This window comes from Haematobia irritans, chromosome 4 (genome assembly GCF_050003625.1).
Source record: "Haematobia irritans isolate KBUSLIRL chromosome 4, ASM5000362v1, whole genome shotgun sequence".
Taxonomy (NCBI): Eukaryota; Metazoa; Arthropoda; class Insecta; order Diptera; family Muscidae; genus Haematobia; species Haematobia irritans.
The window spans coordinates 226,264,149-226,281,006 of NC_134400.1; the positions used below are offsets into that span (position 1 = coordinate 226,264,149).

At 34.7% G+C, this 16,858-nt stretch overlaps 1 protein-coding gene and 1 long non-coding RNA gene across 6 annotated transcripts in view; one reads left to right on the forward strand and one right to left on the reverse strand.

The window, feature by feature from the left end:
* Window positions 1-16,858, reverse strand: part of Eip63E (cyclin dependent kinase Eip63E) — a 354,249-nt gene that overhangs the window by 38,570 nt on the left and 298,821 nt on the right. For 4 of the 5 annotated variants that reach the window (XM_075303421.1, XM_075303420.1, XM_075303424.1 and 1 more), the window contains one exon: window positions 13,864-13,896. The exons of the other annotated variant lie outside the window; for it this stretch is intronic. In XM_075303421.1, the coding sequence (XP_075159536.1) occupies window positions 13,864-13,896 (33 nt within the window). The remainder of the gene's footprint in view (window positions 1-13,863; window positions 13,897-16,858) is intronic. 5 annotated transcript variants of the gene reach the window in all.
* LOC142232760 (uncharacterized) lies at window positions 15,831-16,630 on the forward strand. Its single transcript, XR_012721200.1, has 3 exons — window positions 15,831-16,143; window positions 16,208-16,313; window positions 16,377-16,630. It is a non-coding gene; the product is annotated as an uncharacterized LOC142232760 (long non-coding RNA).

The following is a 16,858-nucleotide window of genomic DNA, read 5'->3' on the forward strand; positions in this document are numbered from 1 at the left end:
GTCATTTATTGGATTATTTCTAGAAATGTGGCGATTTCTTTCTTCATATTTATATTTAGGTGGCGGATATTAGGAGCCATCGTTGTGCAAAAATTTATCATTCCCGTCTTGCATTTATAAGTTCATGGACTCAATCCCAGTTTCGACAAAACACCAATATATTTGTAGCGGTGAATTGTACTCTCTCAGTAATTCTGGTGATATTTCTGAGTTGTTCAAAGCTTTTCTAATTGGTTTCACCGCAATGTGAATTGCCGTTCGGACTCGGCTATAAAAAGATCCCTTGATATTGAGTTCAACAAAGAATCGGGCAGCACTCAGTGATAATATAAAAGTTCATCACGTGTGGTATCTCAACGGGCTGCCACTATACTCGACCTAACGGATATAAACACATCGCATATAAGAAAGTTTAGCAAACAAAAATTCACAAAGTTTACTGGAAACAGTGTTGCCAGTATTGAGGACTTTATCCCAAATTGGTGATATTTTTCGTGGATGAGGGCGAAATTTTTGGTTTGGGAATTTGGAGGGGAATTTTCATAAATTTGGGATTTTTTTTCGAAATCGTTTCAATAGGTTTACGATAATGGTTTACATGATATTGTTATTTCTATACTTAAAAAAAGAAGCACAGCGATTCATCACAATTTAGAAACAATACATTGTTCCTCTTTATTCATATAAAAGGATGCAAATGGAGCATTTGGACTAGAAACGGAAACAGCGCTAATTTATAATTTCGTAAAGACTAGGGCCTAAATGTTGCCCCATATAAGTGTTCACAACTTTATTTTAATATCCAAAGAATGAGAAATGATGAAAATGGTTCACATTCATATTGATCCAGTTTTATTACTTGAGAATTTAGAATTTATTTTTTTTTTTCGTAAAAAATGTCAAATATAAAGGTAAGTACTATGTTCGCTTTTCGAGATGAAATTTTCGCGGTTACTTTATTAAAACAGTTCAATACAAAGTAGATTGTTAAGTTAACTCAATTCTTGTTCCTCTAAATTTTGGCAAGACATTATGGGAATATGTTACGTTTGTTTTCATTTATAATTTTGATTATTTCAGGAAAAGTAATCGCGAAAATAAAGTGATTTTCAACTCGAAAACCGAACATAGTATTCACCTTAAATTGGGAATTTTTGGGGACGAAAACGTCCTATTTTGGGACAAGATCCAGAAAAATACTGGCAACACTGACTGGAAGTCTACACAAATACAATCTAGAAGAAGACCTAGTTTTGTCATAAAAAACTGAAGCACCAGAGGTCTCTGTCAACATATCATAAAGTTTGTGTCGATATGTCTCTCAAATATACTGCCGTTTGCGTCGGAAAATATTCATAACATTTGTGATTTAGATAAATTTCTGTATTAAAAATCACAAAACAATAGCAAAACGATGATAGAAAAATTGAAATAGAAAGTACTCGTATCTAAATCCAGTCGTCACAGCGTCAATGTGAAGTTATTACTAGATCGTTTTCACATGTAAACACCTCAAAACTCAAATATAGTAGGTGAACATTTTACGAATCGAACTACATTGAATTTCACGTACTCATATAACAGGTTGGCTGATAAGTCCCCGGTCTAACACATTTTTTTGTCAAAATTCGTTTTTATTATTCAACATAGTTCCCTTCAAGAGCGATACAACGATTATAACGACCTTCCAAGGTTTTGATACCATTTTAGTAGTACTCCTTCGGTTTTGCCTCAAAATAGGCCTCAGTTTTTTCCCTGCGAGCATCCTTTTGAGGTCTGAGAACAAGAAAAAGTCGCTGGGGGCCAGATCTGGAGAATAAAGGGTGATACGGTCAAAATTTCGTTTATTTAAAAAATCAAATTAAATTTCTTTTTCAAGTTCAATTAGTATAAAATTCAGGAAAAATATTCAGTTACGCTTTCGCTTTTCCAAATCCGAATTGCCGGGCCTCACGCTTGATACCTGCCATCAGATTTTGTACAGCCACCTTGTCCACCTTCTTCGCCGCAGAAAGCCAGTTTGCCTTGAACTGCTGCTCGTCCTTAGCAGTTTTTGGTCTTCTTTAGGTTCCGCTTGACAATAGCCCAGTATTTATCAATTGGGCGGAGCGATTTTGCCAGCTTTGCGTTCGAGTAGCTCGGATTTTTGCGATGCGCGAGCAAAATTTTGATACGCTGCTCTTCTTCTTTGGACGGCATTTTGACAACTGAAGAGTGAATTCCAAAATCAAAATAGGAGCAACATTCTACACACACACACCTTCAAAATGAGGGGTGTTCAGGTCTTTTAAATGCAAAATTAAAAGAAATACGTCAAGTTTATATTGACCAAATTTTGACCGTATCACCCTTTGCGGTGGGTGGGGAAGCAATTCGAAGCCCAATTCATGCATTTTTGCCATCGTTCTCAATGACTTGTGGCACGTTGCGTTGTCTTGGTGGAACAACACTTTTTTCTTCTTCATATGGGGCCGTTTTGCCGCGATTTCGACCTTCAAACGCTTCAATAACGCCATATAATAGTCACTGTTGATGGTTTTTCCCTTCTCAAGATAATCGATAAAAAATTATTCCATGCGCATCCCAAAAAACAGAGGCCATTACTTTGCCAGCGGACTTTTGAGTCTCTCCAGAGACGGTTCACCGGTCGCTGTCCACTCAGCCGACTGTCGATTGGACTCAGGAGTGTAGTGATGGAGCCATGTTTCATCCATTGTCACATATCGACGGAAAAACTCGGGTGTATTACGAGTTAACAACTGCAAACACCGCTCAGAATCATCAACACGTCGTTGTTTTTGGTCAAATGTTAGCTCGCGCGGCACTCATTTTGCACAGAGCTTCCGCATATCCAAATATTGATGAATGATATGACCGACACGTTCCTTTGATATCTTTAAGGCGTCTGCTAACTCGATCAACTTCATTTTACGGTCATTCAAAATCATTTTGTGGATTTTTTTTGATGTTTTCGTCGGTAACCACCCCTTTCGGGCGTCTACTGCGTTCACCGTCCTCCGTGCTCATTTCACCACGCTTGAATTTTGCTTTCCCTGGGGCAGAGTCCGGAAACTCATCATCAAGCCAAGTTTTTGCTTCCACCGTATTTTTCCCCTTCAGAAAACAATATTTTATCAAAACACGAAATTCCTTTTTTTCCATTTTTTTCACAATAACAAAAGTTGCTTCACAAAAGACGCTCTATCTCACAAACTAATTGACTTAGAGACGTCAAATTTTGACACGAATCATTTGAAGGTTGGTACTATATAAAAATAATATGCATTTAATACTAGCGACGCCATCTATGTGTCAGACCGGGGACTCATCAGCCAACCTGTTATCATTGAAGTGGATGAGTTCTTATCGCAAATGTCGTAAGTGATAAGTGAACAGTATCCAAAGTGAACGTGATTGAATTTCACTTAATTATACATTAGTGAATTTTTTTCTTAATGGGAGTGAGTGAAATTCACTAATACAAATGCTCAATATGCTAAAAATCGTGGCGTATGAAAAGAAAGGAAACCGGAATAGAAAGCCCTTATAAAATGGAGGACAATTGATTTAATGCAGTAGCCAGTTTGTTGGTGTCCACCACATGCTATGTTCCATCACTTTTGCATATCGCCTACATTGTTGGTTCTACCCGCAATGTTTGTCTAGTTGAGCAGATATGGCTACAGGTTACTAGGTGACCCAAAACTTATCACCATGGTGTGCTACATATCACCTTTTACATTTTGCCCCACAAGGCCAACAACATCTAGTACTAGAGTCTGTTATACATGAATACTAAATGGAATTTTATAGAGAATCACCGTGGATAGCGGGAGGAGGAAACCCCTGCATTATGATATGACTATCCACAAATGAAGAGTGCTAAATGTGATCTCAGCTGCTACTTGGGCAAAAGCAAATCTAGGTTAGCAGAAGGCCAAATTTTGTGCATTCACCCTATCATATCAGCAGTTGCACAGATGCACACCCAACCGCAGACACTTTTCACAGGTCAATCTTCTTTCTATTTATCTTGCACTGTGGAACATCAATTTGCGGTTGAATAAAATGCTTTGCTCTTTCGTGTTTTCCGTTTTCATCGCATTTGGACACATTTTAACGTATAGAATCATCAGAGTTTTTGTACATTCCATTCAATCCACTTGAGATACGGTTGTCCCAGACCAACATTCCAAATGAGAGGTGCATTGTACCCCGGGCAAATACTGAATACTGACTCACTCTTGCTGTGGAGGAACCAGAATAGAAGTTAGCAACAAAAGTTGCTGATATTTGTTTGGCTTATTGGGTAAATGATAGAAGCTGAACGTTTCCTTATTTATTTTGGAAATTTTGTTCTTTTTTCCATTTTTTGTTTTTTGGGAGGAACAAGCACTTCATTTTTAATAAGGATTCATGATGATTTCAATGGAGTGAATCAATGGTAGAGAAGGATGTGTGGGAGGTGTAATGCTGGTGGCCGCAATAAAACGTGCTCCATTTGTGATGGTCTTTATTGTGACCGTATTCTTTCTTTTCTCCAAGTTAAATACTCAAATCCATTTAGACTTCTCTCAAGGTTGTGACATTATTTCGTCCTTTGAAGTAATGAATGAATTTACTGAATGAAAAGAACTGTTCCGCTCTTAGTGGGCTTCCACACTAATGAAATTCATATGTGAGGAATAAGGTAAAGAAGCAAAAAGTCACTGTTCAGCATTTCCACGTTTTGCCTTCATTCATTTTTAATTAAGAGTAAATTTTGTATATGAATGCTTCACTTTCGTTGCCATAGAGATTTGGCTCTAATTGAGGTTACTGTGCTTGGAAAACTATTCACGTAGATATTTTGTTAATGAAATATGGGGCTCTGTATTACTTACAATATATTTCTATTTCAAATGACATATATTCATAAAATGGACAAATTAATCAAAATTAGACACTCTGGAAATCCAACCTTCTTTCCTGAATAGACACCTCCCAATTATGAATAAAATGCAAGTGATTGTGGATATCCAATTATAGTACGCCGAAAGTATTATATTCGTTAATTTTACGCAACATTCTTCATTAAAACATCGAATTTTCCATTGGTTTTCGTAAATATTACGATGAATTTTTTATGAAAATACGACATACAAAAAAAAAAAAAAAAGAAGAAGCCATGGTGGATACGTTTCGTTATAATTGTAAAATTTCCGTCACTATAATATCGTAAAAATATAAATATAAAATGCTCCATAAAAATTACGTACGTTTTTCATAAAAACTAGGAAGAAACATTTACGATAATAGAGTATAACTTTTCGTATTTTTAATGAAAGGTTTCCTTGGTTGTAAAACAGATTTCGATAATTGTACAAAGATAATTCTTTAGGCGTAGGGGGTTTTTAAACGTTGTACAAAAAAAAAAATGAATTGAATTGCACTCAGTACATAAAGCCAAAGAATTGCAATTTGTAAAATCTAATGGCAAAGGTAAACTGCAGAAAAATGCTCTTTAATCGCTCAAATCCATTCATTTCATTTTTGAAGAAAATTGTCTTTGGACAAGCCAACTACAGAAGTAATATCAATATTGATGACTTTTCCCGACAACAAAACTGATGACAATATTCAAAGCTCTGACATACCGTAGCATTTCTTTTGCATCTTTTAAACGAAGCGTACCCCAGTGCTATATTGGCTGATATCCCAAGGAATGTTATCCATAAGGATACCATCGAATCCTTTAGTTCAAGTCAGTCATAGCATTTGCTACTTTTTGTTGTCAGTTTACTGGGAAACCGTGATATCTCCGAGCTGATTGCCAATATACTCCCAGTACTACAATATGCCACATTGTAGATCCTCTAGGAAGGAACAGATGGATGACTGTATCGATGGATGGATGGATGAATGCATTTTGTTGTGATTTATTATTCCAATAAAGAAATTAAATTAATTTTTGTTTCACTCCATATCCCCCGTACACACACTTCTCTTGGGGACAGACCACCTATTCATTGCACATCTTCATGTTAGTCTTCGGTGCTATTTTTCACGATTTGCAGGAAAAGGAAATTTATTATATTCTCCTCCTGTTCATTCAATTGTAAAATGATAATGGCAAAGGTATGGATCCCATTATGGAATACAAGCATCCTCTTGAAATACGCAGACGGAACAGAGTTATGGTCTCTGAACTAAATAGAATTGTTGTTGAAGAATGAAAGAAGGAAAGAAATAAAAATTATTATGAAAGAACAAAATGGCAATTTAACTTTTTCCTGTGCTTATGTTTTTTTTTTTGCAAATTAGTTATTCCCTGAAATTTCATATTGCACCAAGAGTAAGAGCAACAAAATAGAACCGAGTCAAATAAATATTTACAATGTCAAAAAGTTTACTGGCGAATGTTATGTATTTTTATTTTTTTTTTTGTGTATTATTAATGTTTCTACGTAAATGGCAAAATGTCATATGCAATCGTAAATATGCATTACGGGGAAAATATCAAAATACACATTTGTTCAGTGCAAACATAAAATAATAATGCTTATTTATGCATACTTTTCATGACTGTATGTTTACCCATAAGGGATATATTGTTGACTTTGCCAAAAATATGGGCTATTCTCCATAAAAAAAGGGACAGATGAGTCATACAAGTATGAGGTCCCATTATCGGGGCAATCCCAACCGAAAATTACCATGCAACCAACTAACAGGTTGGCTGATAAGTCCCCGGTCTGACACATAAATGGTGTCGCTAGTATTAAATGCATATTATTTTTGTATAGTAGAAACCTTCAAATGATTCGTGTCAAAATTTGACGTCTGTAAGACAATTAGTTTGTGAGATAGAGCGTCTTTTGTGAAGCAACATTTGTTATTGTGAAAAAAAATGGAAAAAAAGGAATTTCGTGTTTTGATAAAATACTGTTTTCTGAAGGGAAAAAATACGATGGAAGCAAAAACTTGACTTGATAATGAGTGAAAACATCAAAAAAATCCACAAAATGATTTTGAATGACCGTAAAATGAAGTTGATCGACATAGTAGAGGCCTTAAAGATATCAAAGGAACGTGTTGGTCATATCATTCATCAATATTTGGATATGCGGAAGCTCTGTGCAAAATGGGTGCCGTGCGAGCTCACATTTGACCAACAACAACAACGTGTTGATGATTCTGAGCGGTTAACTCGTAATACACCCGAGTTTTTCCGTCGATATGTGACAATGGATGAAACATGGCTCCATCACTACACTCCTGAGTCCAATCAACAGTCGTCTGAGTGGACAGCGACCAGCAAGGCCGTAGCCAGGATTTTAATTCGGGGGGGTTCAACTTTAAAAAAAATATTCATATAATCTCATGTGTAGAAAATTTTATTTATGCATACGTATGTATACAATATTTATACCCTTCACCACTACTGTGGTACAGGGTATAATAAGTTTGTGCATTTGTATGTAACGCCAAGAAGGAAATGTCTGAGACCCATCGTTTAGTATACCGAATTAAATTCTGAGTCGATTAGATATAGCTCCCATATATATCTTTCGTCCGATTTGAACTTATATGGTCTCAAAAGCCAGAGTTTTGCCGTGATTTGGCTCAAATTTTGCACAAGGAGTACGTTTAACAGTACCGGTAAGTGTGCCAAATTTGGTTGAAATCGGTTCAGATTTAGATATAGCTCCCATATATATCTTTCGCCCGATTTATACTCAAATGACCACGGGGGCCAAAGTTAAGCTCCCACTTACGTAAAATTTTGCAGAGATAACATAATTATTATTCTAACTATGCATGTCAAATTTAGTCGAAATCGGTTCAGATTATATATAGCTCCCGTTATATGTACACCAGAGTTGGGAAAATATGGTAGACTATATCACATTTTTAGACCCATTTTCAATGGGATTTTCCTCCAATTGACTGCATAGTTTCCACGGAGAATATATTTAATATGATATTTAAGTGTGTCAAGTTTGATATAATTTGGTTCAGAATTAGATAAAGCCTCCATATATTCGTTTTTCCGTTTTATACAAATATGGCCAAAATTCCCACACTTTACACAAAATTTTGTGATAATTTCCCCATTTATTTTTATCATATCCTACACACTGTAATGCCAGACTTTCCACAGAACGGCTGAGTTTTAAATAAGGCTCCAAGTCGCCCGACTTGACCAAATAATATATCACAACCCACACTTGACCACATATCTTGGCAAGATCTAACCAATATCCTTGTAAAATCATCACTGCTGAATAACAAAAATTGTAAATGTTACTCAAATTGTCCTATATCTCGAATACATAAGTATCGCCTGATAAATCATAAATGCTCTTTGTATAATTACATTAAAATTTCTCTCGCTTCATATTTCCTATAAAGGGTGATACGGTCAAAATTTGGTCAAGGGAAAACGCGTGTAAATCGGTGAAATCGTTTATTTAAAAAATCAAATTAAATTTCTTTTTCAAGTTCAATTAGTATAAAATTCAGGAAAAATATTCAGTTAGGCTTTCGCTTTTCCAAATCCGAATTGCCGGGCCTCACAATTTATCACAATGGACTGAATAGTCTAAGTGAGCCTGAATCTTAATCGGGCTGCCACTTTAACCTAACCTTCTTCGCCGCAGAAAGCCAGTTTGCCTTGAACTGCTGCTCGTCCTTAGCAGTTTTTTTGGTCTTCTTTAGGTTCCGCTTGACAATAGCCCAGTATTTCTCAAGTGGGCGGAGCTCTGGCGTGTTGGGAGGGTTCTTGTCCTTGGGAACCTCCTGCACGTTGTTGGCGGCGTACCACTCCATGGCCTTTTTACCGTAATGGCAAGATGCCAAATCCGGCCAAAACAGCACGGAACAACCGTGTTTCTTCAGGAAAGGCAGCAGACGTTTATTCAAACACTCTTTCACGTAAATTTCTTGGTTGACAGTCCCGGAAGCTATGAAAATGCTGCTTTTCAAGCCACAGGTACAGATGGCTTGCTAAATGAGATATTTCTTTGCGAACTTTGAAAGTTTTATGTGCTTGAAAATATGTGCTACCTTTCCCCTTCCTTTTGCCGTATAAAACTCCTGTCCCAGAAGCTGCTTGTAGTCTGCTTTGACGTAGGTTTCGTCGTCCATTACCACGCAGTCAAACTTCGTCAGCATCGTCGTGTACAGCCTCCGGGATCGCGCTTTGGCCGTCATATTTCGTTTATCATCGCGATTTGGAGTCACTACCTTCTTGTAAGTCGATAGTCCGGCTCGGTTTTTTGGCAACTTTTGGATGCAGGGATGGAAAATGCAGTACTATAGTACTTTTTTCAATACTTTTTCACCCCGGTCAGTACCGTAGTACCCCTGCGAAGGATTAAGTACCTTTTGTGTAGACATTTTTGAATCGATATGAGATTTATGGTACAATAGCTTTGACAAAATATTTTTACATTTTGAGAAAGTCTTTATCAACCTTATTTGCTAATAGTCTTTTACAAATATGGCAAAACAGACATGTTCATGTGGGAAGAAAATCTCGATATTGTAAAACATATAGTCAAAAACAGGATTTTATTGAACTTCAAGAATGTTTTAGTCGAAAAAAAAGAATGCGATTCTATATTATTGATTTTTTATTTCGGTAGAAAATGTTGTCATTTTATTTCTATATAAAATTTTTTCAAAATTTTATTTTTATGGAAAATTTTGTCAACATTTTATTTCAATTGAAATTTTTGTAAAAATTTTATTTCTATGGGAATTTTTTGCAAAATTTTATTTTTATAGAAACAATTTTGCAAAATTTTTTTTTCTGTAAATTTTTTTGCAAAATTTTATTTCTATAGAAAATTTTTGCAAAATTTTATTTTCTTTAAAAATCTGTCTCTTGACAATAATCTTCCAGTGAAATTTTTGTTGAAATTTAGTAAAAAGTACCTTTCCGCTCAAAAAATACCTTTTTTGTACTTTCTTAAAAATTGTATTTTCCATCCCTGGCAAAGTGACCAAAATTTTTGGAAATATCCCTTTATTGCACTCTCCAAGTGCTTCCATCGCTGAATTAAGCAGGTTCTTTTCGCAGTTTTGCGCCATTTGATCCCCCTCATCCCCCCTGAATACGGCCTTGGCGACCAGTGAACCGTCTCCGAAGCGTGGAAAGACTCAAAAGTACGCTGGCACAGTAATGGCCTCTGTTTTTTGGGATGCTCATGGAATAATTTTCATCGATTATCTTGAGAAGGGAAAAACCATTAAACAGTGACTATTATATGGCGTTATTGTAGTGTTTGAAGCTCGAAATCGCGGCAAAACGGCCCCATATGAAGAAGAAAAAAGTGTTGTTCCACCAAGACAACGCACCGTGCCACAAGTCATTGAGAACGATGGCAAAAATTCATGAATTGAGTTTCGAATTGCTTCCGCACCCACCGTATTCTCCAGATCTGGCCCCCACTGACTTTTTCTTGTTCTCAGACCTCAAAAGGATGCTCGCAGGGAAAAAATTTGGCTGCAATGAAGAGGTGATCGCCGAAACTGAGGCCTATTTTGAGGCAAAACCGAAGGAGTACTACCAAAATCAAAAAATTGGAATGTCGTTTTAATCGTTGTATCGCTCTTGAAGGGAACTATGTTGAATAATAAAAACGAATTTTGACAAAAAAAATGTGTTTTTCTTTGTTAGACCGGGGACTTATCAGCCAACCTGTTACATGGGCCAATTTTTAAGCCAATTGGACCTATATGATTACTGCAATATCAGGTGTAGTAAAAGGAAATCCATCATATTTCCATGAAATTGAATGACAACTAACATAGTTATGTTAGAATCAGGATTCTGGAGTGAGCCACGATTTTTCTCATTAAATCCGACTTCAACCGGTTTGTAATCCTATGGTGGACGATGCCAAACCCGAACCGATATAAATGATGATATTGCCAATATTCCATATGTCTTTATGAACTTTTTATCAATAATCTTCAGCATATTTAGCACTATATTAAAACAAATATATTTGTTCCGAACATTGGATCTGGCCGAATCGATAATAAATTGCTTCAATTGTGGATAAATTCTGCAATGGTTAGCATCGGAGTTCCGATCGAGGGATCGATCTTGCTTACATGGATATTACTGTAAATCAAAGATTGCCTGTAGTGTGATTATAACAGAGGAAAGGCGGACATTGTTAGATCGTCTCAGAAAATTTTCCTGATATCTTGTTCGATATTTTGTTGTGTTCGACATGGAATTGCAATTAATTTTTCCTGGATGTTAAGAAACTCGAATAGAGTTTTTCTTGAATTGTGAGTCGAAGTACGAATTATTTTATTGAAACAACAAGTCTTGAAAGAGACTAGCGTAGCAATAAGTAGACTTCATACACTGGGACATTCGTAAATTCATATCGTATTTTAACCAATAGTTTTTCTTAATCTTATTAATTTCTCAAAAACATTTCTAAGCATATAATACTTACGTGGAAGAATATAATTTTTTGGCATGCAACTAATTGATTTTGTAGCTGTCTACACATGATCATCGGAGATGGTCCGAGTTGCAATTTTTCTATTTTCTACTGTCAAAAAGGTGTAAATGTCGAAAACGTAAAAAAACCTAGTAAATGTCAATAATACTTACAGGCTACCTAGATTTGATTTTAAACTATTTTTCAATATCTCTTCGTATTGGAGAATTTTTTATAATATTTTGAAATTGTTATTAATTAAATCGTCTTTAAAATTATTGACTTTTTGCATCCTGGCTACAAAGCAAAAAAGTTTTTAAATATATGATATGGTTTTAGTTTAGAAACGTTTTTTACTTGACTTTGGAAACTTAAGTTATAGTTAACACGTTCTCCGCTTCTCTGGCTCGGAATCAATACCAAATTCTTTGGAACCGGGCATGCTTTTTTTTTCAATGTATGCTTCAATATGCGACTTCGACCGACATTTGCTATCGAAAGTGTATCGAAGTAGTTTCACCCTGGAAGATAAAACTTTCATAGGCGATATCATTTTCTTATCGAGTTAGTGTTCCCGTTCGGGAATAAATGTCGCACTACGCGATAGTGTTCTCGGGGAATCGAACTAGTGACTAAAAGAAGTCAAAACAGCGATAGTTATTTTTTTAAAAATAAAAAAGATGATCGGCCGCACCGATCATTGAACTCGGAACCTTTCGTTTTCAAGTCAGATGCTCTCCCTCTGTGCTACCCACGCTCGTTGGTTGATAGTGGCTTTTTACACACATGTACTCTCAAAGAGGTGCTATCCCTGCAAACATTTTCTATCGAAAGTGTATCGAAGTAGTTTCACCCTGGAAGATAAAACTTTCATAGGCGATATCATTTTCTTATCGAGTAAGTGTCCCCGTTCGGGAACAAATGTCCCATTACGCGATAGTGTTCTCGGGGAATCGAACCAGTGACCAAAAGAAGTCAAAAAAGCGATAGTTATTTTTTAAAAATAAAAATGATGATCGTCCGCACCGAGCTTTGAACTCGGAACCTTTCGTTTTCAAGTCAGAGGCTCTCCCTCTGTGCCACCCACGCTCGTTGGTTGATAGTGGCTTTTTACACACATGTACTCTCAGAGAGGTGCTATTGAAAAATTAGCTACGTCGATGTATGGAGTCTATATTTAGATTTTTGATCGCTGTTAGAGTCGAATTTGTTTCGAAACGGAAACACCCCACGCGATAGTTGTTTCTATTGTTGCTGTGCTTGAGATTTTACTACCAGAAAACTTCCTAGCGATACGAAATAGCGACATCTTAGCGAAAGACGATAAAACTATCACCCAAATGTTGGCAGGGATTAAAAAATTCGCTATGTCGATGTATGGAGTCTATATTTAGATTTTTGATCACTGTTAAGAGTCGAATTTGTTTGGAAACGGAAACACCCCACGCGATAGTTGTTTTTATTTTTCTTGTGCTTGAGATTTTACTACCAGAAAACTTCCCGGCGATCCTAAGTAGTGACATTTTAGCGAAAGACGATAAAACAATCACCCAAATGCTTGCAGGGATTTTACGAAGATTTACGACGTTCTTGCTGTATGGGAAAATACGTCGTAAATGTATGTCAATACCTTACAGAACATCTCTGACAATAATGCGATTGCATACCCTCGTATGTGCAGAAAGGAAATTCCAAAGTAAGACTTTCCTTACCCTAAGTGTGTCTCAAAATTTTTATAATCTAATCGTGGGTACAATGGCCGTAAATATCAATAGCTACGAAACTAAAAGCAGAAGAGAATAGTCGTATAGTTTGGAAAATAGTACGAATTATGAGCGCTTCCTTTTCTTTCAGTTCATTAATTTTATGAGAAGTACTTTCGTAATCGTATGGTAATTAAATAGAATAAAAGATCATTATATTTTGCTTGTTTTAATAGAGCATTTTGGAAATCTCATAAAAATAGAATAGATTTTAGATCAGTACTCGCACTGGGTAGTTAGATTGTGACAAAAAAGATTTATTTTAAAATTAATTCTTTTTTTTTTTTTGAAAATTGATTTAGATTCTCATTGAAAATAGAAATTAATACAATAAGCGAAGATCCCATCAACCAGTTTATATACATACAAAAAACTGTTTATTAGAAAAAAAATTAAATATCTCGTGCGAAAATTGAACAAAATTCTACTCCACTTTTTGTGATTTTCAAAATGTGTTGTTAAAACAAGGAAAGTGTAATGAGCTGGTAAGTTTTTTAATTACCTTGTCATAAAAGAAAAACTAAAGCATGTCCATATAGCGATATTGAAAATATATATTTCATTTTATATAAAAATAATTTAATATTTCCCTAGTTGCTACTTCTACATTCTACAAACTCGAAAAAAAACACAAACATCAAATGAAATACCTTTTGATTTTTCATTTTTTGCAGGTTCAGGAGCTAAAAAGATAAAAAAAGAAGAAGAAGAAAAGAAAACAAAATCATATTTGTATTTAACTATAAGTAAATAAAACAAAAGAACAAGCAAATCAAGAGCTAGTAAATCTTAAAGGGAATTAATTACAAACAAATACAGTCAAGCTTTTTCACCCAATCCTTCTCTCTTTCTCTCTCACACTCACACGCATACATATACTCTAAATGTTAATAATAGTAATAATTAGTTATTGGGAATTACAAGATTGCATGACATCATGATGAAGAAAAATAGATTGACTCATTCACCAAGGAAATGCCAATATCCTTGAGTTGAATGAGATTGGTGGTAGTGTTGAGTGAATGGAACGAAGATGAAAGGATTACAACAAATCTTTCGGATGATGAAAGAACAAAATGTAGGCTAAAGGAAAGCTGAGATGAAAGGACCAAGATATCCTTGTAATGAAATGAATTGAAAATTATGAAATATTCACAACAAAAGCGAACAATGTGACCAATGAAGCAGCAACTAAGAAATCAGCAAACAAACAAATCAATCAACCAAGAAGGAAAAATAATGAGGGAAAACATTTTGCAAGTAAGAAACGTCCTTATTGATGGCTTACTACCATGACTGAGATGTAGCAGCACACTTGTACGGGTCGTCTTAACACAAATTCCAATTTGTTATGGCATTGTTTAAGTCAGTAGTACTCGATATCAGTCACAATGCCATTCACACAACAATAGAGCAAAGTTTATAAAACTTTGGCTTTTGTGGTTAACCGCAAAAATTTCATGCTACTACTAAAGAAATTCGAAGAAAGTTTGGATTATTTGCTACAACTATGTGGAATACGTATTCATTTTGAGGGGTTAAGAATAACAGATATGGGAGGAGAAGGAAGGAAACAAGACGATAACATGTTATTATAGCCAATAAGAGAAAATTATAGTTACTTATTAGCTAATTTGTAGATTTGTCTCATACTTTCGTTCACAGCCTATCACATGGAAATAGGATTTTCATGTGGCAAAGACAAAGGAAATAATGTTTAACATTTGCAGGAATGCTACAGAATATCATTGAATTTAAGCCTCTGTATCATAGTGTAGACTGTAGGCAACATACCGTTCGAGTGCCTCAAAATTACTAGAAATAATTTCTTTAGCTCAATTTACATACTGAGCTAATAAACTTGTAAAAATGGAACAATTAGGTGGCACTACTTGCTGGAAATTGACATTTCTTTATTGACTATTGGTATTTACGAAAAGTGCCGGTTTGCTGTGACTTCAAAAAATAATAAAAAATTTTTGTGTTTGTGTTTTGTTTGTAATCTTGATAAATTGAAGAGGTAAGTGTTTGAGCTTTATTGTAGAATGTTCTTTTTGAACAATTTTTACGTTTTTTTTTTTGGTGGCAAATAATGTTTGGCAACATACCCAATTTGTGGGAGTTTCTCTTCAAATAATAAAAATAAATGAAAATTAAAAAATATGTGTATTTTATTTTTTTGTTATCATCTCCAATACAAAATATCATACAAATCGGAGTTCATGAGTGGTAGAGGGTTATGAACGATTTCAGATTTATTGAAGCCAAATTGATCTCATCTCAACAGAATGTTCTTTTATGTAAAAGAACGTCTTCTATGTTACGGAAAAATTGCAATAATTTAATTAATTAAGGAGAAGAAGTCCTGCTCCAACAGTTTTTTTAGAATAGTACAATAGTGTAGAGGACGTGGAAATGCCACTCCTGACGCACCACATTTTAGAATTTATTTTATTTTTTTTAGTTTTAATTAGGTAAATTTCGTTTGATTAAAACATCCCAGCGAAAACTAGGTAACCACATCTCATTACAATTCGCATTACCAGGAGTAAAGCTGTCATTACACATTGCATTACATTATGGCGATTTATAATCCCAATAAACACAGGATGAGCGTTTTTCAAATGCAACAACTTTTCAGTTTGAGGGTAAATATAATTTTCAACATAAATTCAACTTGACTTGAAAAAGCTCATCTTCAATACATCTTCAAATTGTTTGCGAATTACTTCAAATTTGCCAAAATGTTGACGAAATCTTTGAAAAGGTATTGAAGATAATATGAGAAAACTTTGACAAAACACTACCCTAAAATGCAACGAAAAAACCATGTGGTTTTCAATACTTATTTGTGCAACGAAGTTCGTGGTCAATTGCAAGAAATAAAAAAAATGGAAAATTTTACACAAATAAATAGTTTATAAAAATAGGTAAGTGAAAATAAAAAATGAAATAAAACTTTAAGGAAGTCACTAAATGTATATCTCTTTGCAGACAACTAAAATTATGGATTCTACGTTCTTGAAAACATTAAAAAGCTGACCAATGAAAAAATGGTGGACAATTAACTGGAACTGTTTCAAATAGTTTATGATAATTGGTACGTCAATATGAAAAATTAAATCAACACTTTAGAGAAGTCACTAAATTTAAATCTCTGCAGAAAACTAAAATCTTTGGATGCTACATTCTTGCAAACAATAAGAAGCTGATCAATAAAAATGAGTGGCTTATCGACAAGAAAAAGTTTCCAGAAACATTACAAGTGCAACCAATTAAAATTGTTAAAAACAACAAATTGTTGAAATCAACAACTTCTGGATGGAAATGTGCATCACATCGTCAGTTTAATTCATATGCTATTATCAGTTTAAAATGGATATTTTGTGAATTTCTTCTACTGGAAATTAATTCTAACACGCGGTCCAGTACGTTCCTAATTTCAAATTGCCCGCATGTTAATAAATTTTAATGTTGTTTTATGACACCAAAAGGAAGGAAATCGAATTATCAATGCTAAAGTGTTTACTAATAATGTTTAAAATATTTAAAGTTTTGTTGTTTGTTTTTTTTTTTTTTTTTATTTGTTCTTATTTGTTGATATGTTTAATAAGATTATTATTTATCAATTGGTATTGTAGTATA